This window comes from Bactrocera dorsalis, chromosome 1 (assembly GCF_023373825.1).
Source record: "Bactrocera dorsalis isolate Fly_Bdor chromosome 1, ASM2337382v1, whole genome shotgun sequence".
In the NCBI taxonomy this organism is placed as follows: Eukaryota; Metazoa; Arthropoda; class Insecta; order Diptera; family Tephritidae; genus Bactrocera; species Bactrocera dorsalis.
The window spans coordinates 103,651,035-103,676,392 of NC_064303.1; the positions used below are offsets into that span (position 1 = coordinate 103,651,035).

Here is a 25,358-nt window from a genome sequence, read left to right on the forward strand (position 1 = left end):
CTAAAATAATATCGAATTAAAATCAAATTTTTTCGACAATTTTTACTTTCATAAAAAATAGAATATGCTTGTCCAGATATAAAATCTGTACAACCTTTCTATGCAGTAATGATATGTACATATGCGGGCGTGTCTGTGAATACATAAGCGCTATTTATAATCAAGATTATTCAAAGTCTTGAATAGATACAAAGAACGATCAGCCAAAATCATAAATATGTATTTCTTCTCTACCGTTTACCTAAACTCATATGGACTCAAATCTGTTAAATCTGAATTAATTGCGAAACGCAGTTTTAATTTTTTTTTGTCAATTTTTGATTTTTATTTAAACATATTTCCCACAGCAGCGCAATGATTTTTGTTTAAATTTAACAAATCAATCATACTAATATAATAATAGAACAGTGAGAACTTGAAATTGAAATTATGTGATACGATGGTCTTCATTTAAAACATAGAAATAACCTTATTCATATATAAATTTAAAATTAACAGTGTTACTATTTCAATGCCGAATTACCATGAGAAGGATTTTTGCAGGAAAAGTCGTATTTTTATACATTATATTTGTGTGTGTAATAATTTTTTATATAGATGTTAATTCATCAACTAATACAATTAAGTTTATTCTTCATTGTCGGAATACCAAGAAAGGCGTTCTTCGTAGAACTTTATTACCATTTGTGGAATCTTAACATTAGCAATAGCTGCTGGTACCATTTCAGCTTGATCGACACCCTTAAATTGAATAAGGAATGTCAAGCCGCCGCTGGAATCTGAGGCGCCGAGAATTTTTTCCGCTTCCAAACCTCTATCGAAACCAGTTCGTTCTGAGGTACGCGATGATACATCCGACACTGACTCATTGTCCGTTTCTGATTTTAATGAGTCCCGGCGCTTCTTCTTGCTACCTGCTGGAGGCAGAGATAAATATTTAAAAATTCATTCCATAAATGGTATACAACAAGGGCTTACCGGGCGTTTTCTCTTCAGACTTGCGCTTATTGCCGGCTGCACTATTGCGACCACTGCTGCTGGCTTCCTTTTTACTGGATGATTCCTTTTTTTCTGATTGTTTGCTGGAAGCTGCAGGCTGTATAGCGAATGCATAATAAATTCTATATTTTAGTATGTTATATTTACTTTGAATATATACATTACATATTTCTTATTAAAAACTATACAAGCACATACTAAACAGAAAGAACTAAAAAAAAACAAACATGTCAACACGGATAAGTAGAATCTTGGGAAAAAGGAAGCGAAAGTAACTTTTTTATCGATATGATTAAGAACCGAGGTACTAGTTGTGTGTATACAGACGGATGGACATGACTAAACCGGCTCAGCTCGTCAAGCTCACAAATATACATTTACTTGTATTTTTATAAGATTTCCTTCAGTGTGTTACAAACACAATAATATATTCGTATATTGGCACTCCCGTTAAACCATAAACATTTTATGACAAACAAAGAACTAGATCACTTATGTGATGAAATTACGTGAATAACCCGATTCGGAAAATTAACATTGTGAAATATAATAAAGTTAAATTTTACTTCAACCGACTACATAAAATAAACTCGGATTAGTTACATATATAACTTTAAGCGGCAAATACATACACTTCCCGCCAAAATCAACATTAATCATCATCAGGCAATTACACATTAAAATGAATTCATAAATTTCTTACCTCTTCTTTCGCGCGATCTGCTTCGTACTGCTGTATTAAATCTTGGCAATCCAAATTTTCTACAGGTTCCCATGTATTTTCTTCTTCAGGATAACCTTTCCATTTAAGGAAATATTCAACCTACAGTGTTTTCAAAGCGTTTTTAGTATTAATAATTTTAATATATGTACATACATAAAAGTAAATAAATGTTGATGTGGGTATGTTAAACTAACCTTTCCTTTACGCACGCGGCGCCCACAAATTTTTTCGACTGCATACTCCTCTTCTTCTGATGACTCGGCAGCAGCGTCTGTGGCAGCCGTTGATTCAGATTTCTTTGATTTCATATTTGACTGGTTAGATTTTGTACTTTTCAGAATAATGCCGATATAAATCGAAGAAATATTGTGTCCTTCCTATTTGTAAACAACCAAAAACAGCGAGTTCGAATACGTCGTATTTCAATTGTAAAAATGCATATTAGTATGAAATCGGTACAGCAACGCCGTTAAATGTATTCATATCCACGCAGTATATAAGAAATTATATCAATAGATTAGAAACACTCAAAATATTAAATTATAAACAAAGTTTTACTCACAAATGTTGTGTGGTTAAAATGTTTAAAATATTTTCAGCTAAAATTAATTTTATCGTCAAACAAATATTTGCACACCAGCAAAAGTTGTAGTGTTTAGAAGAAGAAACGAATTCGGCGTGGAAAATGAAGCGCAAAAACGTAATGGAAGGCAACGCTCTAAAATCCAGGGTTGCATTGTAACTTATTCTCAGTGTTGGAAAAGTACAAATATCAGCCGTAAATAACCGAAAGAATTTTTTATAAATATATATATATAAAAGGTTATAACCTTTTTTTATTTAAGAAAATGCAATGAAATTCAAACAAAATAGTAATAAAATACAAAATTTATTTTTACTCAGTATTCATTTATGGTATAATTAGCGTCAATGACAGACGGAATATTATCGGTGATGCTATTAAAGTTAGAAAAAATTTTTATACATTTGCTTTAATTTTTTGAAATTATTTATATTTAACAAACACTTTTATTTCCTTTAAAATTGATAAAGAAATTAATTTATGTATGTGGTATGAAAATGAATTATACGAAAAAGAAATTGCAACAGTGCATGCCACATTGAGGCGTAGCTCTGAATTATTTTGAGAGGGATCGGCTGCAATATGAAACTTTTAAAACCGCCTTTGTGACAGTAATAATTGAAATAACGTACCACTTAATATAGAAACTGTTATATCGCATTGCAGAAAAAACGAAGTATGTATCGAATGAGAGTTAATTATCGTATCTCCTGGTCTCTGGAATTTTCAACATGAAATTTAAATTATACCCTGGAATATTCAACATTAAATTTAAATTTTACCACTTTTCTGAAAATTTGGAACAAATAATGTACACAACTTGTATTAGACTTTTGCTTATAGTTTATTATATAATTAATTATCGTACTATCATCAAATTTATTATTTTTTATCAATGTGCTTTTCTTGTTGATTTTTTATATCCCCTTTCTAATATTTCATTTTCAATTTTTACATTTTCCTTTCATTAAATGAGTACGTTTGTTGAAAAATTCTTTACATACACAAGTTTTAGCTAACATTTCTTCCATTCACTCTTTCTGGGTGCTATACGGTTATTTCCACCATCTGTTGCCCACGATTACAGAATTTGTGAACTAAAGTTATGTGGTACTATAAAAAAGCATTTGTCGTATAAATTTCTCAATTGAAAATCGGGGAAGGATAATTGCTACGGAATTGTAGCATTTTTACAGTACTTATTGGATTTTCTGGTCTACTCATTGCTCTTACAGAGCATGTTGAAATTTACTGTACATATTGCCATTCTAATAAGCAGCAATTTTTTTTTTTAATTTCAAACTTTTGTATTGTGTTGATTTTGTAGATTTATATTTTTTTTTTCGTGAGTAGCATTACTGCACCGCAAACTCTATAAAGCGAAATATTGTTGTAGTTCCAGTAGTTAAGTCATTCTCAACATGAACACATTTGTTCCTAGAAGTCTGTGTACCGCTGCCGGAGGTTTTGACGCTTCGCCACAAAGTTCATCTAATTCAAAAATGATTGATTTAAATATAAAAATGTTTGCACTCTATTTCTTTTTTACAACTCACTAAACGCGTCTGGCGTCGTTCACGACATTGCTCATACTGATGCAGCAAATTGGGACATCGCAAACTGATGAATTCTTCCGTTTCCCAAAATAAGCCAGGTCGATCTACATAACGCAGCAGGAACTCCACCTAGTAAAATTTAGAAAATTATTACAATTTTAAATAACTTATTCCGAATTATTGTCACCTTTCCACATTTATTTTGTTTGCCTAAAATGCACGCAACACCATTTTCAGGGAACTCTTGTACACAAAATTCTTCCTCGTCATCTTCTGATGTTTCTACAACTTGTGGTAAATCTTCTTCTTCTAAGAGGCCGCTTTGAGTAGTGACATTACTTTTATCGAAGGAACCAGCAAATGTTAACGGATGTTCCTTTAAGTAATCCTGCGCGTCCTCTATCGTTTTAGCTATACTGAAAGTACCTTCTTCTTCCAAATCATCTTCCTCATCTAATTCCATTTCATCTTCAGCTGAAGTACCTCGCTGACTACTACCTGACGAATCATCCCCTCCACCGGCACCACCGCTGCTGCCAGAGCTGCTACTTCCAGCCTGACTTGCTTTCAGTTTTTTCTTCTTTTTCGGAATCACTCTGTTTCCGCCATCATTTTCCTTAACATCTGGATGAAACCGCACTTTTTTTGAACGATGATCATTTTCATCTTGTGCACTGCCACCGGAAACTGACGCCGCAGCTGCTGCCGCCGCCGCCGCCGCGCTAGTACTAGGACCTAACGAATATAAAGCCGCCGTCGCTTCATCGACGGACGCCTGTTCACATTCCGGCGTAGACGAAGCTGATGAAGCCGAAGATGCGGACGAGGTGGAATTGGTGTCGTCTGCTAATGCTTTCTTATTCGCACATTCAGCTAGAGTTGTTTCCTTGAGGTTCTTGGAGATCTGCTTAACTTTTGTTTCAAAGGCATTACTATTGTTGCTGTTGCTGCTACAATTACTGCTGCTATTGGAGCTGTATTCACTAGGCGCTTCGGCAGCATCGTTTACTGTATTGTTGGAAATGGCTATTTTTTCTTTGCTAATTACGGACGTATTACTTTCTGCCATATCCGCATTTATATTAGCAATATTAACAGTTTCGTGCGCATCAAACACTTGTGCGGTGTTTGTATCATTTGTAATTTCAGCGATGTGAATTCTTTTATCAAATTTATCATCAATGAGGCTGCTATTCTCTTCGAGACTATCGCATACGCCATCCCCTGCACTTTTCTCAGTCTTGTTTTGGGAATTAATGGAAATTGCAGGTCGATTTTCAGCTTCAGTATCCGATTTTTGTTTATCATGTCTATCGCTAATGCCTTGCGCTGGCAGCGCCGTATTCGCTGTTGAACCCTCACCTTGTCCAACATCATCTACTACACATTTCTTCTGTAAAGACTTATCCAGCGAATCACTGCCAGCCGAATCGTCATTTTTGGCGTCCATTCTAATTGGCGCCGTTGCGACAAATCCAAACGCACTTGTTGTTACCAAGCCAAACGCCCCGCACCGCACCGTGTCTTGATGAACAATTCCTGTTCAAACCTGCCAAATACCCTATCGTATTGGGACTACGAACGAAGGTATTGACGTACGAAGCACCACAATGATGTAAATGAGTTTTCGCCAATGCTTGTTTTTACACGTTTCCAGAATATAAAACACGTCAGCGGTATTTTTCCTCTAAATTTTTGTGGACTTTTATATGTAATTTACGTTTCTGGCCTAATTTTCCTTTGATTCATGCAGCAAGAGGTGAAACTTTGTTTAAAATGTTTTTGACGTTTATTCGTGATTTTTTTGACACCGCTTAACGAAGATGACACAAGGCATAAAAGACGAAGATAGTGGTAAAATGAAATTTAGAAATATTGCATATGTTGCTAGAAGTTGAAAATGTTGAAAGAAACTAAAAATGTTGCTAAGTGGAAGAGGCGTTGCATAATGGCAATATAAGGAGGGTTCAACTCTTTTGAAGTTTGCAAAACGCTAGAAATGTAACTCATGCTCGATGCGGAAAAATCTATTTGCTATAAAAAAATAACAGTACACTTTTAGGTTCCACAACTTCCACATAAAGTTGTTCTTTTTGGTGGTAATTGTCATACGTTAATTTATTTTTTTTTTTAATTAACCCGTTTGGAAATATTTTGTGGGTTAGCCTCAGAAAATCTTATACCTGTGCTTTCCCAGATAAAAGTAGTAATAATCTGAAAGTATTTAAAAATCTAAAAAGTAGCAGGAATTAAATATTGCAATGTACTATGTACTAGGGAAGTAATTTAATATAAATTAAATTATCGTATGCCCTGTGGATCGATCGATAATCCATAATAATGTTCCCACGACAGTCAGCGCTACGTAACCGGAACGGACGCGGATTTTTATCCAGCCAAGGACTGTTTACTCGCCATAATTCTGCCGCTACAACTAGTATCAAGATACCTACCGGTTCCCCAAATATAAAAATTAAACTCATTTTATATGTTCTTTTATTTTTTATTTGTTTTATTCAAAAGTTAAGTGTAATTTAGTCAAAGAAAACAATTGGCTTATATAAAATACGCTTATTTCATTTTAGTACAAAAAAAACAATATGTTTTAATTGAAAACAGAAAAACTAAAAATTTCAGATAGACTAGACGATTTACTTTTTGCTTGCTTAGCAGAATTTACTTTAAAAAAATCGTTATGTATTTAAATATATTAAAAATAAATTAAGACAAAAAATTAAAACTATTAAACAAGTAAACTCTGAGAATTTCAATGAATGCTGAGAAAACGTTCGTCGACGAAGTTTACAACACAAAAAAAAAATTAATTTACGACAAAAATAAATAATTTCCACGTTATTTTAAACAATTTAGAAAATAAATACTTTTTTGTGAGTTAAACTTAACACGTTTAATACGAGTTTTTTTGGTTTTGTTGAAAGAAACGAAAGGCAATAAAGTTAGCAATAACGCAGTACACAAAATAAAATCATTTCAATAACATTTTAAAACGAAAAATACATAAGTTTGAAACTTAAACAAAAGGAATTATTGCAAAAACACATACATATGTATTTGTATATATACCTTCTACAAAAAACGCGCATGTGTAAAAATGAGGCACATTTAAGTGAATCGTTTGCTTAAAAATTGAGTTATACAAAAATGAAGGATAAATAGTTTTATGTTATTACAACATAAATAACAAGTTCGTTTCTTTTTTTATTTCAAAAATGCATAAGATTTATACGTATTAAAGACTAATATTTTAGTATATTTTTCGGTATTGAAGTTAAAGAATATAACGGTGCAATGCGCATGGGTGGGCTGATTTGTGAGCGTGATGTAGCATAAAAATTAAATAGATATTGGATTTTTGGACAATTTATGTGTATAATTTCAGAATTTATAAAATGTTCAATTTTAAATTTAAGTGTAGCCATATGATTTAAAATAATACATTAATTTCGAAAATGCAAAGCCGTACAACAATTAAATTTGTCTTCAGTTTTTTTGGGTTGTGATTTTTGGTAGTCCATGTATAAATATATAAAATATTTTAACTAAACTAACTGCATTAAAAATTAATTATTTTTTTAATATTTGTGATGACTAACTTGTTTATAAATTTACTGAAAATGTGTGTGTGTTGAAAAAAAAATATATACGAATTCTCAACTAAGTTATGTAACATGTCATAGAAAAGAATATAATTCAACAACAGCATTGTAACTTATTGTATTAGCCAAATTTGAATGCTTGAAAAATGCTAATTTCTATTGCGATTTTCAGCTTGTTTACAATTAATTAATCAAGTACTTTAGATTTCCCCACAAGTTAATACAAACATTATTGCCCACTTGGTCACAACACTCTGCGCACTGCACTGTTTGCAATTGCACTAAAATTGTTTCAAATGAGTTTATCTTCAGTAAAAAAATCTAATGAAAACAAAGTGAGCACTACTATGTAATGTTCAAAATTTAATTTCGACTTATAGAAGTAAAATGTTTCATTTCGGTAATTTCCGCTAGTTGCTTGTAGATTATTGCCACTATTCCTAGAGATTTTTTTTTTAACTTTTACTATATCGCAATACATTTACAATGTTTTGCAATGTTCGTTTTTTCTTTAAACAATTTTTTTTAATTTATTGTTTCGCGAGAAAAAAAAATCCTAATGCTAATTTCAATACACATCTCAAAGGTGTAAAAACAAAAACGAACACAAAATTAAAAATGATTCCGCACTAAAAAAAATTACTAATTTCACATAAAACGAGTACGTATGCTCCACTTTTAACGAAATGAGAATTAGGTAATGTGAAATCGTTTGCTTATTCGTTTTCCTGATTTTCCGTGTCACCGGTCGTTTCATCTAAGGCGCTAGCAATATTGCGCTTGCTCGCCGACTTAACCAATTCCAGATATTTTTCGCCATCGAAACGAGTGCTTTCATCCGTCAAATCCTGCAGAGTGTAAACAGAAAGAGATGGAGAGAGTGGGAGAGAGAGAAAAATAATATAAAACAAATGAAAATAATTAAGAAATAGAAAAAAACAAATATAAGTAAATAAAAGTAAAATAAAAAATATTATTTTAAAATTAAATATATGCAAATCTACATTAAAAGTAATTGCAATGTGGGGCAAAATGCAAGTAGTTAGTTACAAACATTTGGGCTTACCTTAAAGTTAAGGACAGTTAAATTTACTTATTGGCTTAAGCGTGACGATGAAGCGGGATAATGTTGGTGATGGCATATGCGAATTAAAACGATGAAAGTATGTGTGTGTGTGAATGTGTTATTTGCAAAGTATGCGTTGATTTCAACTGCTAAAAGCGCTATTTTTCAGGTGTTTATATAATTTATGCTATTTTTTATTTTTTCAAAACACCGCTAAATCTTGCTAATGGTTTGTGAGCGAAAATGTATAATGATTGAAAGTCGCAATGAAAGAGAACAAAAATAAGAAATAGAACAAAGAAAAATAGGCGGGTACACATAAAAAAATGTTAAATAAACGTAAAAAATAATAAATAAAATCATATTAATATAATAAAAAAAATATGAAATGAAGTGCAAAGGTGCACAAGACGATAGAACGAAAGCAGTTACTGATTTAAGCACATTTTATGGGCGTGAGTTGGTGGGTAAATGCAGGAGTAATGTGAAATGACTTCCAACACACCATGTTTATAGTCCATACCGTTAACACAGCTGTAGGCATGCGTTTAGTTTGTCCATGTTTAGGTGAAATAAAGCGTTATAAGCAAGATTTTGTTTTTAAATAAGTATAGTTATAATATTTAATCAATTAAATAAGCTTTATTATATTTCCAAATAAATCAAATACCGGTTTCAGAGATACCTAAGAAAAAGTGTGTTTATCAAAAAATACATTTTATGCATGTCAAGTTTGTTATATGTAGGTATATGCATATATACTTACAATGCCAAAAATTATGACAAGTAATTTTCATTAAAAGAAATGCATGTATGTGTGTTTACAATTAAATAAAATTCTCATATATACTTAGTACATATTTATGCATATGTGAGTGCTGCTGCTTTCATGTTTTTTATAAATCTTACAACTACGTAAGTGAAGTTATGCACTTTTAAAGTGTATTAACTGAACAATTGCTTCGTTTCAATAAAATGGAAATGATATCAAGTGCAGGCAGGCGGAAGTAATAGCGGTTAAATGTATGTATGTCGACTTTTTTTTTTAAATAATACACTCATATGTGTGTAAAAATACCGAATAATAGGTTAGGTTAGTTTGGTCTGCCAGGTTTAAGAACCAGGTATGCTTGGTGCTTTGCGATACCAGCAATTCTGAATATGAAATCATCAAAAATTTCAATTTTAAATGTTACATACATATGTATATATGTATTTATATACAGTTAATTAAACTTCTTTGCTGTAAAAATATATATTGTGAATCCTTCTGCCAGCACTTGATTTCGTAGCTCTGTACCATAACCGTCTTAATAGTAATTACTTGAATGCATAAAGTACTTAAAAACTATTTTGCAATTTTACCCTACACCAAGTATAGACGCGTGCAATCGTACAATGACTAAAATCGTTGCGTGTATTTACAGTAAAATGACTTCATACTTTTAAAGAAAAACATTACTTCATTTTAATTGTAAATGCTTGTAAAAAAAACTTCAAATTTCGTAAATACATTTCATTGTACGACAGCAGTACTTATTTGCGTTAATTATGTGTATGTATGTGTGTATTTATGGTGATTGCTTTTACTCATTGCATATTTGCTTTACTAAAAAACTACAAAAATCTTTGGGTTTCTCGTGAAACATAGTGTTCACTAGGAGTTTTGCTAATTTTTCACTTTTTTTTTCCTTTTTGTTTTGGAAAAAAATAATAAATTTTTATTCACAACTTTTTGCATGTTTTGTGTTTTTTTTTTTTTGGTTTAATAATAATCTGTTTCACAGCCAAAACACAGATTAGTTAAATGTATAGTACATTTATTTAATTTTTTGATTTTGTTTTAGAAACAAAATTGGTAATTATAGCATTTCACATGTCCAAAAAGCTTTGCTTTAAAACGTTAAAATTCGTATTTTGAATACAAATCTAAAATATGTAGTTAATTTCAAATTTGTTGGTTAAATTTACTTTTTTTTTGTATTATATACAAAATATATAAACACTTTTCATATAAATAATCATATTTTAAGGAACGAATATTTGGCAAATGGGTGCAGTTGGGTTTTGTATCTCAAATCTTTTATAAAAATATATCTCCTATTTGGTCATTAAGCGGTGAAAATGAAAAATATTAATCATACGAAAATATGCCACATTTTCTGACATATTTTGACTTTTTCGCGTGTTTTTATTGTTGCACTATGCATTGGAATAATTTACATTTAAGCTGTCAACTCGTTATTATGACTTTTAAGCTGTCAACTAGTTATTATGAATTTTCCAAGAAAATAAAATATAATAAATAAGTGAATATTTTTCGGGTAATTTAATTACCATAATTGCTTAAAGTATTACAACAATTCGTGTGCTTTTGCAACAACATACACACAACATTAGTAATCAGTCAATGCGAGTATTTGATTTCTAATCAAAAATTATAGCTGCTCAAAATGAATATTGAAGCATAAACGTGCATTGTATATGGGATAAACTAGCAGATTTTTCAAAACGATACTACATTCTACATAGTATACTTGAAAATAGTGTTTGAAAGTGCATTTCTGAGATATTCGTTAGGTACAACTCGTTTTGTCGCAGTTTAAGTATAAATAATTTTTCGTGGTGAATTTCAGTTCTATAAATTGTTGTTTAAATGTGAAATAATTTGGTATAAATGCCCAAATTATCATTGTTTTTACTGAATTGTAGTTTTGAGTTAATTAGTGCATATTTCTTATGGTGCACATCTAACCTCAAAAACTATTCAAACTTAATTTCTTTGTACAACCCGTTTCTCGAAATATTAGTCGCATGTGGAGTTCGAGCGATATTCACGTAAAAATTTTGGCCTTTCAACGGCACGTCTTTGGTTGGCCACAACATCAGCCGTTATTACTATCTCAGTCTGCATATATTTCGTTTCGCTAACAAACTCAACATCCGTATCGTTATCTTCATCGTCTATGATTTCAATAATATCGTTATTGGCACCAGCGTCACGTCTAGTATTTCTAGCTTTGCTAGACAATTTGGATTTAACGAACTTGGTTCTATCACCCTCAGGCGGGTCAGTTGCGTCAGCTGTTACTTTGTTGTCATTTGCATTCGATTCTAGCGATTTGCTGACAGCTTCAGTTGGCTCTTGGATTACAGTACTCTCCATTATAGAGGAAATCAATTTGATTTGCTTATTCAATAACTTTTGCGGTTTGTTATCCATATTGGCATTTGAAAAGGCGCTGTTATTGGCGCTGTTTCCGTTATTGAAGGACGCTGATAGACTATTAGTGGGAGTTGCTGCTTGGGTTGGTGCTGCTGCACCTGCACTATTGTACGACATGTTGGCATAGCTAAAATTGGCTGTACTGGGACCGTTACGGACAGACATAAACTTTTGTTGTTGTTGATAGTGAATTTGTTGTTGTTGTTGATTACTGTTATTGGCATTTGTATCGGTGCGATGATGATTATACGCACGTTGATATAAATTATTTGTATTGTTATAATGACGTTCTGTGTGGTAATGTTGTTGCAAATGCTGCTGTTGCTGTTGTTGGAGCGCATCGTAGCCCTCCTCGTCAATACTAACTATTTGACGATTAAAAAACCCTTTACGTTTGATATGTAACGGTGTGTGCAGTTCAAACTGCTGACGGTTATGTATAAGTGTACAACTAGGGTGCATGTGCATAGCCTGTTGTGGTTGTTGTTGCTGTTGTTGTGTAACAACTGCAGGCTGTTGTGCCGACTGCGCTGGCATTGTTGTATTCTTTGTGTTCATACTTAAACTACTAGTTACATTAGCACTAACAACACCGACACCAAAAGAGCTGACTACTGTGGCATTAGCATACGAACTATTAATATTATTATTACTAGCAATTATATTTGGCATAGTAGTACTGGGCGTAATTGCAATTGCAGTGGTAGCGGTAGTAGTAGTAGTAATAGTAGTAGGAGTAGAAATATTACTATTAGTAGTAGTTATGGAAGCAACACGGAATATCGGTGCTGTATTAGTAACGGTGCCTGTAGTGGCAGTGACTTGGGTTACCTTATTGCGTACGATGGCTGGAAACTTTTCGCAGATTTTTTGCCACTCCAATGGCAATGCCCAGGAATGTGGGCTCTTCGAATAGTACAACAAATGCTCGTATTCGTGAACGATTCGTGCTGCAAAGCAAGCGATAAAAAGTTGCACATAATCAATAAAAATTATGGTTTCTTGTGGCACCATGTGTGCAACTTACTTGAATCGCTGCTGACAGTGCCAGCGGTGGCGTTTTCATTTTTACCACGTGCAGATGTTGAGCTAGCTGCCGCTTCTGGTGTGGAGTCTTTTCGTGAGAAGTGACTTCTGCGTGAACGTGATAGACCATTGCTTTGGCCGGCAGCTGAAACGTAAAACGCCAAATTAGCATATCTTACACAAACCAGTTAATTTTCAAGTAAACTAATCAAACCATTTGTATCTGCAAATACTTCATCATCACCATCGTGTAGACTGTTGTTGACACCTTGTACGGCCATGTAATTCAAACCGATACCGCTATCCGCCAGCGGTGGTGCAGCGGCATGCAATGGTGTGCCCATCATGAATTGTGGCGCACTCATGGGCGTTGACGGTGTTGTTATTGGACTCACAATGCTGCCATCAAAAGCTGCGCCAGCCTCGACTGAAGCCAAGAATTCAGCGCTGCTAAAGTAATCGTCCAGCACTAATTTTGCAACCTAATAGGAAACATAATTATTTGTTATTTCGTCTGAAGTGCATAGAATGGCTGCGTACTTACCCGTACGAGATCACAACAATCGCCGGTGATTTTGATGAGATGCTGTCCCACGTTCACCGTGTATTTGTATTCACCTAAAGAAGCATCATTGGTGGAAAATGAATGCAATAACATTTGCTGATTAGGGCGCAACACTTTACCAGCAGCTGCAGCTGCGGCAGCAGCCGTAGGTGTGGAAGTGCTACCAACGACGGCGCCCATCATATTCATGACCTGTTGCTGTTGTGCAGCAGCTGCTGCCGCAGACGCAGTCATGAAATTTTGCGCCGAATTGAAGCTCAGACGATTGGCCAGACTGCTGTTGCCAGCACCGCCAACACCTGGGGTACGTGGCGTAACGGCCTCATCGGAATTGGAAGACGCTAATGAAGAGCAGGAGCCACCGCCACCCGCATGACCGCTACCCATGGCGGGATCGAGACGTACAGGTGAAGCATTGCGACGAATAGTGTCTTCGATGAGTTGTTTGGCATAGCTGTGAGGGGAGGAAATTAATGAATTCATAAATATGTGTTAACAATATTTGGAAAAAGGTGATCTAATTTGGAGAATGTATTTGTAAAAATTTGCACTTTCACTACCGATTTTTCAAAACTTTTAAATAATAATTATTGGTTTGCGTTTTAAAATCATTGGAAGAACTGATATAAACTGATTTTCCAATTCAAAAATAATTCTATATTTCTTCAAATTTATATAGAAGTTGTTGTTGTGTAGACTTACTTTATTTTCTCCTCAGTCGGTCCGGTAATTTGCACCAAACGTTCCTTAGCGCCGGGATTTACTAAATTGAAAACAATTAAGAGTTATATAACAACTTGGAAAATAGCTGTCATTCGCGATAAGTTGCTTTTCACATATTAAGGAAGCAACAACAACTATTTAAAAGTTTAGTCATAACAAATTACGTATATTATATTTGGTGGAGTATGAGGGAAAATACTTAAACTTAACCTAATTTTGAAAAATGTTTGTATATATGTATGTATGTACAATGAAAAGCATATTTTATTGACTTCCAAGCATGCATGGAAAAATATTTTTCTGAAACAATTTTTTTTGCATGCTACATAATCCAATTTCCTGTTATATAATTAGTTTAATATGCGTTGATGAAAAATTACAACGATGCGATGAAGTTTGGTTATGTTAATTGAACAATTTTAAAAAATAATCATGTATTTAATGTACATTTTTGAGGTTATGAACAGCTCAACTTTTGAAATTTTAGTTACAAATGATTGATTATGAACGCTTAAACTGAAAATTCTTTGCTGCCAACATATATGTAATTGCAATATAAAAAGACTTATATAATCTCCGATTAATAATAAGAAGCAACCGCAAACTATATAATCTCCGTTTAAAAATAATAAGCAACCGCAAACAATGTTAATAGCGTACACAGTGCCATATCCCACAATTAAATGTGTGAAAATAATGTAATTATTTGCAGGAATGCGTGAAATATTGTTGATTTAAGCGTTTTTAACTGACATGTACATGTACATGCTTTCGTTTACCTCTTTGGAAGGAAATTATCGTTTCACTTAACTCCTCAATCATATGGACACGTCGGCCTTTAATGCCCATTACTTTTATGCGCACGCATTATCCAAAGAAATAGGTAAAATACAAATCGTTTGTAGTAATTAAATATGTTGTAGTTTATAGTAAAATTTTAAAATAACAACAGATATTTTAGTGTTTTGTTTTTGTTTTTGTCAGAGTACTATATTTTTTTTTTCCTTATTCATATGTATTACGTATTCCTATATACCTTTTCCCGAATCCGCATTACGTATGACCACTTCGTCTTTGCAATAGGTTTTGCCCGGTATTTTGGTTGGTTTCAGGAACTTGCCCGAATTTCGTATGACCTCGCCTGGTGCCAATAGGAGTTGCGTCTGCTGCGCCGAACCAACAGCGGCTATAGCTGCGGCGCCAGCCCCACCGAATGTGGGGGAGGTGCTAAGGTACCCGCTTTGTGTTGGATCAATATGTCCATCGGGTAGCTAAATAAAAACGAACAAAAATTATCAATATATTGTTGAAAGCCAAAAAAATATCACTACAAATCACACTCACATCGATGTTGGTTACTTGTTTGGTTTTATAATACGAATTGAAGCCATTGTCCTCCCAGCCTTTGGCGCGTAACTCTATCAATTCGAGCAGATTCAGTCTCGTCATAATATTTAAGCGTTCGTCCTGCGAAGCATTGCGGAAAACGACAAATGCACGATCTAGTGTATCTTTCGAGACGGTCTCTAATTGTGGACCGTGTATGCGTAGATTTTGCACTAGCGCCGCCATTGGTTCCGTATTATTGATGCCCGATTGTAGAGTCAACGCGACATTCTCAATCAGCTGTATTAGCTCCTCGATGAGCATGTAATTGTTTTTCAGTGAAGATCGTGATTGTGATTTTAGTGGGCGTGGCGCCTCAACATTTTTCACTGTACGTCCAATGTGTGCCATTGCTTCTATGAATTGTATTTATATTAAGGTTACACTTTAAATTAAATGTATTAAATCGTCTACTGATTTCGTAATTTAATATTATTTAATTTTGCTTATTTTCTTTTGGTAGTTTTTTTTTCTTTAGTTGAAACAAAGCGTGGAACTATAGTTGGTTATTTTGTTGTTGTGTGTGTGTTTGAAGTAATTTTCTTGTACATAAATGCTTCAAGTAAAATTGAAGGAATATCGAGATAATCTCAAACGTCTGTTCGCACCTCCCCCTGCAAAATAAAAATAATTAATTATTAAATGAGATCATGCAATATGCATGCCAAACACCATTTAACCATCAAATTGGTTTGTGCTGTTAATGTTTGACAAACCGAATTGGTATGTTTTATTTTTTTTAGTATTGATTAGCTGCCGCTGAAGCCCTACCACGATTACAACTGTGTCATCTATGTGTACTGCTTCTATTTCCATCAATACTACTATATATTTGTAGATATGCTTGTACTTTACAATAAGTAAACTGAATAATTATGAAATGTTGTTGATTTTAGTAACGTGCGTTGCTAAGATATAGTGCATCTCGGTTTATATGATTATTTATGGTAAATTGCTAATGTCCTTAATTTTGTAGCTTCTTTTAAAAATTCGTGTGCTTCAATATTATTTTGTGCTGTTGAAACGTTTGCTAATTATTTTTAAGTAAAATTATCGTTACGGCTAATTGCGTAGTGTATCTCATTTAGACTGATAACTAATATCCTCATGTACATACACATGTATCATAAAAATGTATAGTTTGTTTGCCTATTACGCCTCTTTAGATTTAATGCGTCAACTTTTTATCTTTCACATCATTTTAGAGTTACTTATTTACATACACACATTTGGATAATATTGTTATTAATAATGACATTAAATCTAAAGTTTTTTGGGTAATTATTCAATATTCACCATAAGCCGCTATAACAACAACATTCACTATAAGTGTTTCAGTATCTATGTGTAGGTTGCAATATAAACAAAAAATTGCAAAATTTATTTTTGTTTACTTTATAATCGAAAGAAACAACTACATATTTTAACATATTATCAGATGCCAAGGTCATTTCATATGTTGTTGTTGTTTTTTACTAACTACTACACACTATAAGATTCGTCAACACTCTTATCTCTTAAGTTGTTGTTACAGCGGCTGACGTTATTACGGAGCTATGTACAAGGAGTGCTGCGGTCTAAGTATTTAAAACATTATTTGCAGTTCTCGAACAAAAAGCCGACAGGTTTAACGCACTGATTTAGATCCGCATTTTTTTTGTAAAGGAATCGGATTTTAAGTTTTTTGATATACATTTTAATTAACACTTAGACTACCCAAAATAATATTCAAAGGCAACTGAGAGTTATTTAACATTATCTCATCTTTAAAAATGTATAAACACATTATAGTTACCATTTTTTCATTATTATATTGTAGTATGTACACAAATTCATAAGCATATTTAAAGTATAATTTCATTTATTGCACAAAAAACTTATTTAGCGCGGTAAGAGCAAACGCAAACCGCACTTAGCTTCATGAATATGGCAATTGGAATTATAATTTCAACAATGCGATGACACGTCTTGCATTTTAATTAAAATACTCGCCATTTATTTCTGAGTATTTCAAATTTTTTAACAAAAATTCAAATATTCAATAATGCCTTTGCGAGCCCATAGTATCAAATGAAAATTTATATTTTTTTCATATAGGGCCAAACAATTAGTAATAGTAAATGTAAACCTACAAAATTTCAGCTAAGTGAATCATCTAAAGACCTCATCAACAACACACATTAAACCTTCGTGTTGCTATCGACAAAAGTGCCAGCAGCCGCACTTTCGTTTCTTGTCCGTGAAGTTGGCAGCGTTCACACTAGACTCCCGCCCACTCTCAAATGCTACTCAATTGTTGTAGTTTTTGCCATATCTACAGTGCGTTGATTCATATTCATTAACAAATGCGATGATGAACTAAATATTTGGTTAACCATATAATTAAACCTGCAATGCTGCTTATGGCAGTGAGAACTTGCAACATTTTCATTAGGCAGCTCCATCGTGCTCAAGTGCTACCCTATCCAGTACAAGTCAATTGGATCATTGTCGAGAATAGCAACAAAAATGTATTTACTCAGCACTACTGCGGACGACAGCAGAAGTGAAGAAACAAAAATAAAGCAACACAAATTAGGTGCGCCGAGAAATATGCAGCGGCGTTGACTGATTTGAGCACAGGAGCGATAGTGTTATATGGATTTATACAACGTTGTTTTAAATATTTTACTTTTTAAATGCCAATTAAGGAGTGACAAATTATTCTTTTTTAACCAGTTGTATGAAAATTAAAACATCTTTTAGACTTGAAGTCTTAATTTAGTGGATTTCAATTGCGTTTCCTCTATTTGGTTGCTGCGCCAACGTTGCCGTCGATGCTGCTGCTGCTGCTCTTTATAATAGAACCGTCGCACATTTTCAGATTTTTAGAGTCGAGTGTAAACCGTAGACACATAAGTTTTTGATACGATTTTTCATAGATTGTTAACTTATTGTCACTTTTAGTATATTTTTCCAATTATGAACACATTTTACCGAAGACTTACCAGAAATTCTGCAAATTCACACAAGAGAAAAACTTTTTACTGTTCGTCGTAGTGGATGAAACATCCAATCAAAGCAAATGATGTAAAGTTAAGGTGCTGCCGTTTTTGTGGAACATAACTAATTGTGGGAGCAGAATAGCATTGAAGTTGGATTGCTATTGGGAATTGTGTATTTACTGTTATCATTATCGTGAATAGAATTTTTTTCTGACATTTTTCACTTTCTATAGTATAATAAAGTGGATATAAATTAACAATACATATTGCAAACAAAACAGTTATTTATCTGGAAAAGTATACAATAAATACTTTTATCCACGATGGCTTCAAGTGTTACTGAAAAAGATGAAGAAAATTTGAGACAGCAATGTGAAAATGCTTCGTTGGAAGATAAACCCGAATCTAGGAAAGCTGTGTTACCACCAATTAAGCTGGGCATGTCCTTTAGTGATTGGAAGCAATTAAAAGAAGCAGAGGAGGAAAGTAAAAACAACAAATCATCAAGATCTGCAAAAGATAGAAAATTTGCGGTTCAACAGCGACAAAATCCACGCAATAAAAACTGGACTTCAGAAAGCCATATACAAAATCACCAGAGTCAAGAAAGAATTTTTTCTAGATCGCAAAATTATAATTTGCCCAATTTTAATGCACCAACACCTCAAAGAAACCAGTTTGAAAACAACAACCATGCACGGAATTTTCATCAAGATCCAATAATACCACCATTGGTGCCACCATTGTCTTTTGACGAATTTCTTAATCAAGATGTACACTGGTCATCTGGACCTATAATGCAACCTTTGTTTCCTCCAATGCCACATATGCCCCGCTTGAACCAATACAATGACTACAACAAACAATCGGGAAAACCTAACAACAGATTCTTTTCACAAAATAATTTTTCTTCTCGAACAAAATCAAAATATGGCGACTCTGCTGTAAAAACAAACATTAAACCGGCATCAACCAAATCAAACCAAGATGAGCAACCAGTGATAAAAAATACAAAGTTGGAAGACGAAAACTTTTCAAATGTGGGACAAGATAACAAAAGACAACCAATCCGACCGCAAATATATATTCAAAAGCCACATAATTCTACCAATAAGTATGACAAGTTTAAATCCACATGGATAGTGAAGCCTCAACCTCCACGAGTAATGATCGCTAATACACCGGAGGAACGCGAGCAAAAGACACGTTTGTGGCGAGAATACCGCCAAGCCATGAAACCATTTAAGAATCGCGAGTTTAAAAATGCAAAAAGAGTTGTACAACGTCTGGGTAAAAAGACATTCGAAGAATTGGACGAAAGGGATCGTTTTCGTTTAGAACGTGCAGTGGAGGCAGTAAACGCACATAAAGAGATGTTGAATGCTCGTATGGTGGAACGCTCAGCTCGAATAGAACGAGAAGTAAAAAAGTCAGACACAAACAATGCCTCATCGGAAAAGGTTTTCAATCTACCAGTAAATTGGCAATCCAATAATTCTTCGAATCAAAATATTCGTAACACACAAGATCCCGGTTTCTCATCACGTCAAACTTTGTCGGATAGTTTTCAACCTGGCGGTGTGTTGCTACCGGGAGGTATTGTAACACTTTCCAGGCCTTAAATTGTATTATAAATATAATCATAATTGAAAACTAGCAAATATTGGTATTACAATTTGTTATTACAGTTAATAGTAAATTGGGAATTAGCACACGGTTTAATGTTTTCTTTGGACACAAAAAGTTAATTTGCTTATTTATTTTCATAACAGACACTCTTGTGTAAAAACAATATTTAATCTAAACCATTACGTTTTTGGATGCTGCCTTTTTATGATTTTGAACTATTGGTGTTTTCAGTTTCTCCAAGCAGTTCTTTTCTCTTTTCCTTGCCTCGTAATATTGCAGCTTTGAATAGGTTGCAATATAATTCTATTGCCGCTGGCGAATCATCGTTACCTGGCACTGGATAAGTAATCAGATTGGGATTGCAATTAGTGTCCACAATACCAATGGTGGGTATGGCCATTTTCGCGGAATCTCGCACAGCCACATGCTGTGTTAATATATTGTTTTGTGTATTCAAAAAAATGCACAAATCAGGCAAACGCGTTACAGCACCGAATTGTACATTAGCATTAGTAAAAATACCTCCACGCCAAAAGCGTGTATGTGAGAATTCACCGGCCTCTATAGCTTTCTTCTCCACCAGATGAGCGTTGAGAGCATTCCGATTAAAGAATAGTATAATACCATCACGAAAAGCAATATGTGCAGCTATGTTTAAAGCATCACGAAGATGTGCAGCAGTTATATCTAAATCGAATATAAGGTGACCAAGACGACTGCCGTATATGTAAGGACGCATACGATCATCTAATGACCCCTCCTTGTGGCCATAATGAACTCTAGCATTGAAGAGATCGCGGACAGTGAAAAGATTATGCACTTGAAAATAATCGGGGTGTTTCAATATTCGTTCCTCTATTACAGCAATATTTTCGGGCTCTGTTGCGGGAGTGTTTGTAGCGACTTGTGTTTGTTGTAGTCGTTTGGGAATGGCGCAAACATTTCGATAAGTAAATATACGTGTACCTGAAAGAATGATTGGTTTATAAATCGATTCCAAATATATTTTTATAAATATTACCTGATTTTAAAGAGTTTTGTAACATCTTGGAACCTTATGTAGTTTAACCCAATTTAGCAATAATCACGCCGTACTGCTGATGATCAGCTGTTTGAGATGCCAGTAGAAAAGATTAATTTATAAATTTTTTGTAAATATATTTTATGCATAAACTGTTTTGATAATAGCCACTAGCAATCAGCAATATAAACTTTGTCATAGCAAACTTAAAAGAAATTTTATATGAATTTTATTTTACCAAATAAATAATTTAAAAAACATATGTTTAACCATTGTGACCGATCGATTGCCGAAGAAGAAATAAAAGTTAAACGATTTGGTTTTACAATTATGCAGCAAAACAAAGTCATCAATTTATTAAAAATCAATTTATGAATATTATTTTGGACATATTATTATGTAAGGTTAAAGAAAAATATGTTGGTAATCATTGATATAACGTTTTATTATTTGCAGAACAATTGATGGCGCGCATAAGGTTATAAAGAAATTAAACATGGACATAGAACCGCCCACAAATTACTCGGATTCAGCGTCGATGCAATCGAATTCTGAATACTCGGACGCTGAATGTGAACCCCATACAGAAGACAACGAATATTTCCAAGATACAGAACGCGAACACAACGAGGTTGGACATAGCATTATAAGTGAAATACGTGAAGGTTTAACACCAGGACAAGACACAATTAATGGTGTAAATGAAAGCACCAACAAAAACTCTGGTACAATTGACAATGTACATAAGTCGATATCGGCAGAATCGCTACCCATTAGCAATAGCACCAGCACAATATCTGGTGAAATCGTGAACTCATTAGGGGCTGTAAGTGTCGATGATGGTGATGAAAACCAATTTGACTATATGCATGACAATGTGTGGCGTGAACAAAAAAAGCATATATTTATATTGAGCGAAGCTGGTAAGCCCATATATTCCTTGCACGGGAATGAAGATAAACTAGCAACTTTATTCGGTGTTATACAAGCGCTGGTTAGCTTTGTACAACATGGCCAAGATGCTATAACGTCTATACACGCGCGTGGCATTAAATTTGTATTCTTAGTGCGTAATACGCTAATACTCGTTGCGGCGTCACGTTCAAACATGAGTGTGCCACAGTTGCAACTACAGCTGAGGTAAGTTATACCAGTTGATCTGAATGATGAAAAATTGATACATTTAAATTTTTAGCGATGTATACAATCAAATACTTTCCACATTAACGAACAAGCATGTCACACGCATATTTGAAAAACGTAAAAATTTTGATCTGCGGCGTTCACTAGCTGGTAGCGAAAGATTAATCTATCATTTGCTCTCAAATGATAGCAGTAATAAACGAGGTTAGTTTTATTTTTAAACACATTAGTCTAGATTTATTGTATCTTTTCCGTACATTTATTCTTTTCGTTTTTTGGTAGTGACCAACAATGTCTTCACATTTTTAACAAACTCCATTCGTGTACTACCTCTCCCTACGACGGTGCGTTCCAGCATCGTTAGCGGTATACAAAGCAATTGCTCAAAAATCAAGGACTTGGTATTTGCCGTGCTCATAGCTAATAATAAACTAATATCACTCGTGCGTATGAAAAAATATTCCATCCATCCTGCCGATTTGAGGTAAGAAATATACGTATAAACTTCCATATTTACAAATATTTATTTGTTTTCTATGTACAGGCTAATTTTCAATCTTATCGAGTGCTCCGAATCCTTCAAATCCTCAGAAAATTGGACACCTATTTGTCTGCCGAAATTCGATATGAACGGTTATTTATATGCACATGTTTCCTATTTAACCGACGATTGCCAGGCGTGCCTTTTGTTGCTTTCAGTCGATCCCAATGTATTCTTTACGCTCTCCGATGCCAAGCGACGCATAACGGATAAGTTACGTTCGACAAAGTGTCTGGACGCGATTAGTAAAGAAATTGAGAAACCTACTAATGGCGGTTTAAATTTAAACATCATTGGCATACCTGAACTGCGACATTTTCTCTATAAACCTAAAACGGCAGCGCAACTGCTGTGCTCCGAACTTGTACCACCATACACTACACTGAACGAATTTGAACGTTTAGAAGGCATATATTGTGATTTACTGCATCGTATACACAACAGCTCGCGACCGCTTAAACTAATTTACGAAGTGCGCGAACATGAAGTGGTCTTGGCCTGGGTTACAGCAGCATATGAATTGTATGCGGTATTCGAACCGTTAGTGGATAAGTGTGCAGTGATTAAAAATGTCGACAAGTTGATTAAGTGGATCGAAAAGGAATATGATGTATTTTTCATACGAAACCATCCGACCTTCTGAGGCTGGTGGTTGCTTGGCGAAATGTTAAGCGCTGAGTTGTAGTAGACAATAGAGCACGGCGTCAATGAGGCGAATTAGTCAGTTTTTTTGTTTTTAATCAAAATTAATGGTGAATGCAGCTGTGCTCATTATGTAAATTTGTAAGTATTATTGACTTGCGATATACACTAAGTTTAAAGTTCTAATAAAAAATATGTGGTTCAAATTTTTCTGACAATTTAAAATAAAGTGTATATAGTTTTAAAATTTACCGTTACACACATACCTACAAATGCATAATCTTAGTTAATACTTAAATAGTTAAATGACGTTGATTATTAGTTATATTATGAAAATACATGCCTACACACACATGTGTGGAACAAATAAAGCCCTGCTGCAATCATATGAATAAAGTTAGACTAAGAAAGATTTTACGGATGTTTTTAATAAATATAAAGCGCGCTATATATATTTCTTCTTAAATTGCAAATATTTATGTATAGATTTTTATTAATTTAATTTGAATGAAGGTCGAAATTATATTTGACCGGTTAGTTTATTGACTATGAAGAAATGTAGTTTGGGTTTTGACAGCAATATTTTCAAAAAGTTTAATTGCTAGCAATTTTTTGGAATTAGAAAAATAAGTATTTTAACTTATCTCAAATTTTAGTTTTCAAATTATTTTGTTTTTTAATTTTTTTCTTAATTTAAAATTTTTGTTTTTACTTTCATTCATTCATAATGTAAATTGACTTTACATTAAAATTTTGTTTAAAATATGTTTTGTTTTTATAATTATATACGATTTTTTTATAATTCCTTTTAGTATTCTGCTTTTTATTTTTTTCTTTAAATTCACTTAAAATTGTAATATTTTTTAATTAATTGTTTTTTATATATATTTTTTTTTAAATTGTTGTGTATTCAAATTTTATTAATTTTTTTTTTTATAATTCCTTTTAGTATTTTAGTATTTTGTTTTTAATTTTTTAGTTTAAATTTACTTAAAATTTTAATGTTTTATAATAAATTGTTTTTGATATAAATTTTTTTAATTTTTGTCTGATAAAATTGTATAAATTTCTTTTTTATAATTCCTTTTAGTATTTCGGTTTTTATAATTTAATTTTACTTACAATTTTAATATTTTTTAAATTAATAGTTTTTTATGTTTTTTTTTAATTTTTGTATAATTTTTCATATTTTTTATATAAATATTTTTTTTAATTTTTTGTTAAATTTTTTTTAAATATCTTTTTTTTTTGATATTTTTCTTTTAACATTTTTTAAATAAGTTTTGAATATTTTTTTCCAACTTAAAATCTTAATAATAAAAAATGCTATTATTATTTTATTATTGTTTTATAAATTTGTAGTTACGCGAAAATTTTATAATTTTTTTAAATATTTGTTTTTATGATTTTTTATAATATTTTTTATATTTTTATGTTTTTTGTACTTTGTTTTATATGTACATATTCTTTTTTATAACTATTTTCTGTTGGTATTTTTTATTTTTAACTCGTTTTATAATTTTTTTTAAATATTTGTTTTTTAAGATTTTTTTATTTTATGTTTTTTTATATTTTCATATTTATTTTTTTAATTTTTTTTATTTTGTTTTATGTATATTCTTTTTAATAATTTTTTTTTTGTTTTTTTTATATTTTTTTATCACTTTTCATATTTTTATGATTTTTATATATTAAAATTCTTATTTTTATTTTGTTTTATACATATTCTTTTTAATAATTTTTGTAATGTTTTTTTTTTTGTTAGTATTTTTTTAAATATTTTTCAACATACTTTTGCCATTTTTTTTAAATAATTCAGTCAATTAAATTTTTTTATTTCTTTTTTTATTTGTTTGTGTTTAAATATTTTTTTTTTGTTTCTTTTTTATTATTTTTTGTTTTTTTTTTTAATATTTTTTTTTTGTTT

At 32.6% G+C, this 25,358-nt stretch overlaps 6 protein-coding genes across 12 annotated transcripts; 2 read left to right on the forward strand and 4 right to left on the reverse strand.

Moving 5' to 3' along the window:
• Window positions 1-295: 295 nt before the first annotated feature.
• Window positions 296-2,432, reverse strand: LOC105231232 (heterochromatin protein 1). Of its 2 annotated transcripts, none has more exons than XM_011212423.3 (5): window positions 2,286-2,432; window positions 1,918-2,100; window positions 1,703-1,822; window positions 979-1,096; window positions 296-914 (listed from the first exon to the last, which is right to left on the reverse strand). In XM_011212423.3, exons 2-5 carry the CDS (start codon window positions 2,029-2,031, stop codon window positions 628-630), a joined length of 639 nt encoding a protein of 212 aa, XP_011210725.1. In that variant the 5' UTR covers window positions 2,032-2,100; window positions 2,286-2,432; the 3' UTR covers window positions 296-627. The 2 variants fall into 2 exon arrangements, with proteins under 2 accessions (XP_011210725.1, XP_019847626.1); XM_019992067.2 differs by having other exon boundaries at window positions 296-917; window positions 2,286-2,431.
• Window positions 2,433-3,126: 694 nt separating this feature from the next.
• On the reverse strand, window positions 3,127-5,699 carry LOC105231233 (protein abrupt). Its single transcript, XM_011212424.4, has 3 exons — window positions 4,050-5,699; window positions 3,863-3,991; window positions 3,127-3,797 (listed from the first exon to the last, which is right to left on the reverse strand). The coding sequence occupies exons 1-3, from the start codon at window positions 5,310-5,312 to the stop codon at window positions 3,744-3,746; spliced, it is 1,446 nt and encodes a 481-aa protein (XP_011210726.2). The 5' UTR covers window positions 5,313-5,699; the 3' UTR covers window positions 3,127-3,743.
• A 2,319-nt stretch (window positions 5,700-8,018) lies between these two features.
• Window positions 8,019-18,607, reverse strand: LOC105231236 (eukaryotic translation initiation factor 4E-binding protein Mextli). 6 transcript variants are annotated; one of them, XM_019992065.3, is made up of 11 exons: window positions 18,459-18,600; window positions 15,430-16,085; window positions 15,122-15,356; window positions 14,865-14,936; window positions 14,065-14,125; window positions 13,482-13,816; window positions 13,342-13,415; window positions 13,012-13,279; window positions 12,799-12,942; window positions 12,603-12,721; window positions 8,019-8,327 (listed from the first exon to the last, which is right to left on the reverse strand). In XM_019992065.3, exons 2-11 carry the CDS (start codon window positions 15,820-15,822, stop codon window positions 8,196-8,198), a joined length of 1,833 nt encoding a protein of 610 aa, XP_019847624.2. In that variant the 5' UTR covers window positions 15,823-16,085; window positions 18,459-18,600; the 3' UTR covers window positions 8,019-8,195. The 6 variants fall into 6 exon arrangements, 5 of the variants coding, with proteins under 5 accessions (XP_019847624.2, XP_049304468.1, XP_049304443.1 ...); XR_007421736.1 differs by adding an exon at window positions 8,546-8,768 and having other exon boundaries at window positions 8,190-8,327; window positions 13,342-13,816; window positions 18,459-18,601; XM_049448511.1 differs by lacking the exon at window positions 14,865-14,936 and having other exon boundaries at window positions 18,459-18,602.
• Window positions 18,608-18,630: 23 nt separating this feature from the next.
• On the forward strand, window positions 18,631-20,172 carry LOC105231235 (uncharacterized). The gene has a single exon (XM_019992066.3). It carries the CDS (start codon window positions 18,779-18,781, stop codon window positions 20,075-20,077), a length of 1,299 nt encoding a protein of 432 aa, XP_019847625.2. The 5' UTR covers window positions 18,631-18,778; the 3' UTR covers window positions 20,078-20,172.
• A 7-nt stretch (window positions 20,173-20,179) lies between these two features.
• LOC105231234 (28S ribosomal protein S2, mitochondrial) lies at window positions 20,180-21,261 on the reverse strand. The gene is made up of 2 exons (XM_011212425.4): window positions 21,106-21,261; window positions 20,180-21,050 (listed from the first exon to the last, which is right to left on the reverse strand). Exons 1-2 carry the CDS (start codon window positions 21,128-21,130, stop codon window positions 20,287-20,289), a joined length of 789 nt encoding a protein of 262 aa, XP_011210727.2. The 5' UTR covers window positions 21,131-21,261; the 3' UTR covers window positions 20,180-20,286.
• A 107-nt stretch (window positions 21,262-21,368) lies between these two features.
• LOC105231238 (vacuolar fusion protein MON1 homolog A) lies at window positions 21,369-23,846 on the forward strand. The gene is made up of 5 exons (XM_011212428.4): window positions 21,369-21,504; window positions 21,562-22,245; window positions 22,301-22,452; window positions 22,531-22,732; window positions 22,793-23,846. Exons 2-5 carry the CDS (start codon window positions 21,602-21,604, stop codon window positions 23,430-23,432), a joined length of 1,638 nt encoding a protein of 545 aa, XP_011210730.2. The 5' UTR covers window positions 21,369-21,504; window positions 21,562-21,601; the 3' UTR covers window positions 23,433-23,846.
• Window positions 23,847-25,358: the final 1,512 nt, after the last annotated feature.

Bases quoted from the DNA above. Each gene is read 5' to 3' on its own strand.
- LOC105231232 (XM_019992067.2), bottom strand. From the start codon at position 2,031: ATGAAATCAAAGAAATCTGAATCAACGGCTGCCACAGACGCTGCTGCC. The intron at 1,823-1,917 runs GTTAGTTTAACA...AAAACACTGTAG, and splicing joins GCCGCGTGCGTAAAGGAAAG to GTTGAATATTTCCTTAAATG. The intron at 918-978 runs GTAAGCCCTTGT...CTCTGCCTCCAG, and splicing joins GTCTGAAGAGAAAACGCCCG to CAGGTAGCAAGAAGAAGCGC.
- LOC105231233 (XM_011212424.4), bottom strand. From the start codon at position 5,312: ATGGACGCCAAAAATGACGATTCGGCTGGCAGTGATTCGCTGGATAAG. The intron at 3,992-4,049 runs GTGACAATAATT...AAATTTTACTAG, and splicing joins AACAAAATAAATGTGGAAAG to GTGGAGTTCCTGCTGCGTTA. The intron at 3,798-3,862 runs GTGAGTTGTAAA...TTTTTGAATTAG, and splicing joins AACGACGCCAGACGCGTTTA to ATGAACTTTGTGGCGAAGCG.
- LOC105231236 (XM_049448480.1), bottom strand. From the start codon at position 15,822: ATGGCACACATTGGACGTACAGTGAAAAATGTTGAGGCGCCACGCCCA. The intron at 15,357-15,429 runs GTGAGTGTGATT...GTTTTTATTTAG, and splicing joins AACAAGTAACCAACATCGAT to CTACCCGATGGACATATTGA. The intron at 12,943-13,011 runs GTTTGATTAGTT...TTTACGTTTCAG, and splicing joins AGTATTTGCAGATACAAATG to CTGCCGGCCAAAGCAATGGT.
- LOC105231235 (XM_019992066.3), top strand. From the start codon at position 18,779: ATGGCTTCAAGTGTTACTGAAAAAGATGAAGAAAATTTGAGACAGCAA.
- LOC105231234 (XM_011212425.4), bottom strand. From the start codon at position 21,130: ATGTTACAAAACTCTTTAAAATCAG. The intron at 21,051-21,105 runs GTAATATTTATA...TCATTCTTTCAG, and splicing joins ACAAAACTCTTTAAAATCAG to GTACACGTATATTTACTTAT.
- LOC105231238 (XM_011212428.4), top strand. From the start codon at position 21,602: ATGGACATAGAACCGCCCACAAATTACTCGGATTCAGCGTCGATGCAA. The intron at 22,453-22,530 runs GTTAGTTTTATT...GTTTTTTGGTAG, and splicing joins TGATAGCAGTAATAAACGAG to TGACCAACAATGTCTTCACA. The intron at 22,733-22,792 runs GTAAGAAATATA...TTCTATGTACAG, and splicing joins ATCCATCCTGCCGATTTGAG to GCTAATTTTCAATCTTATCG.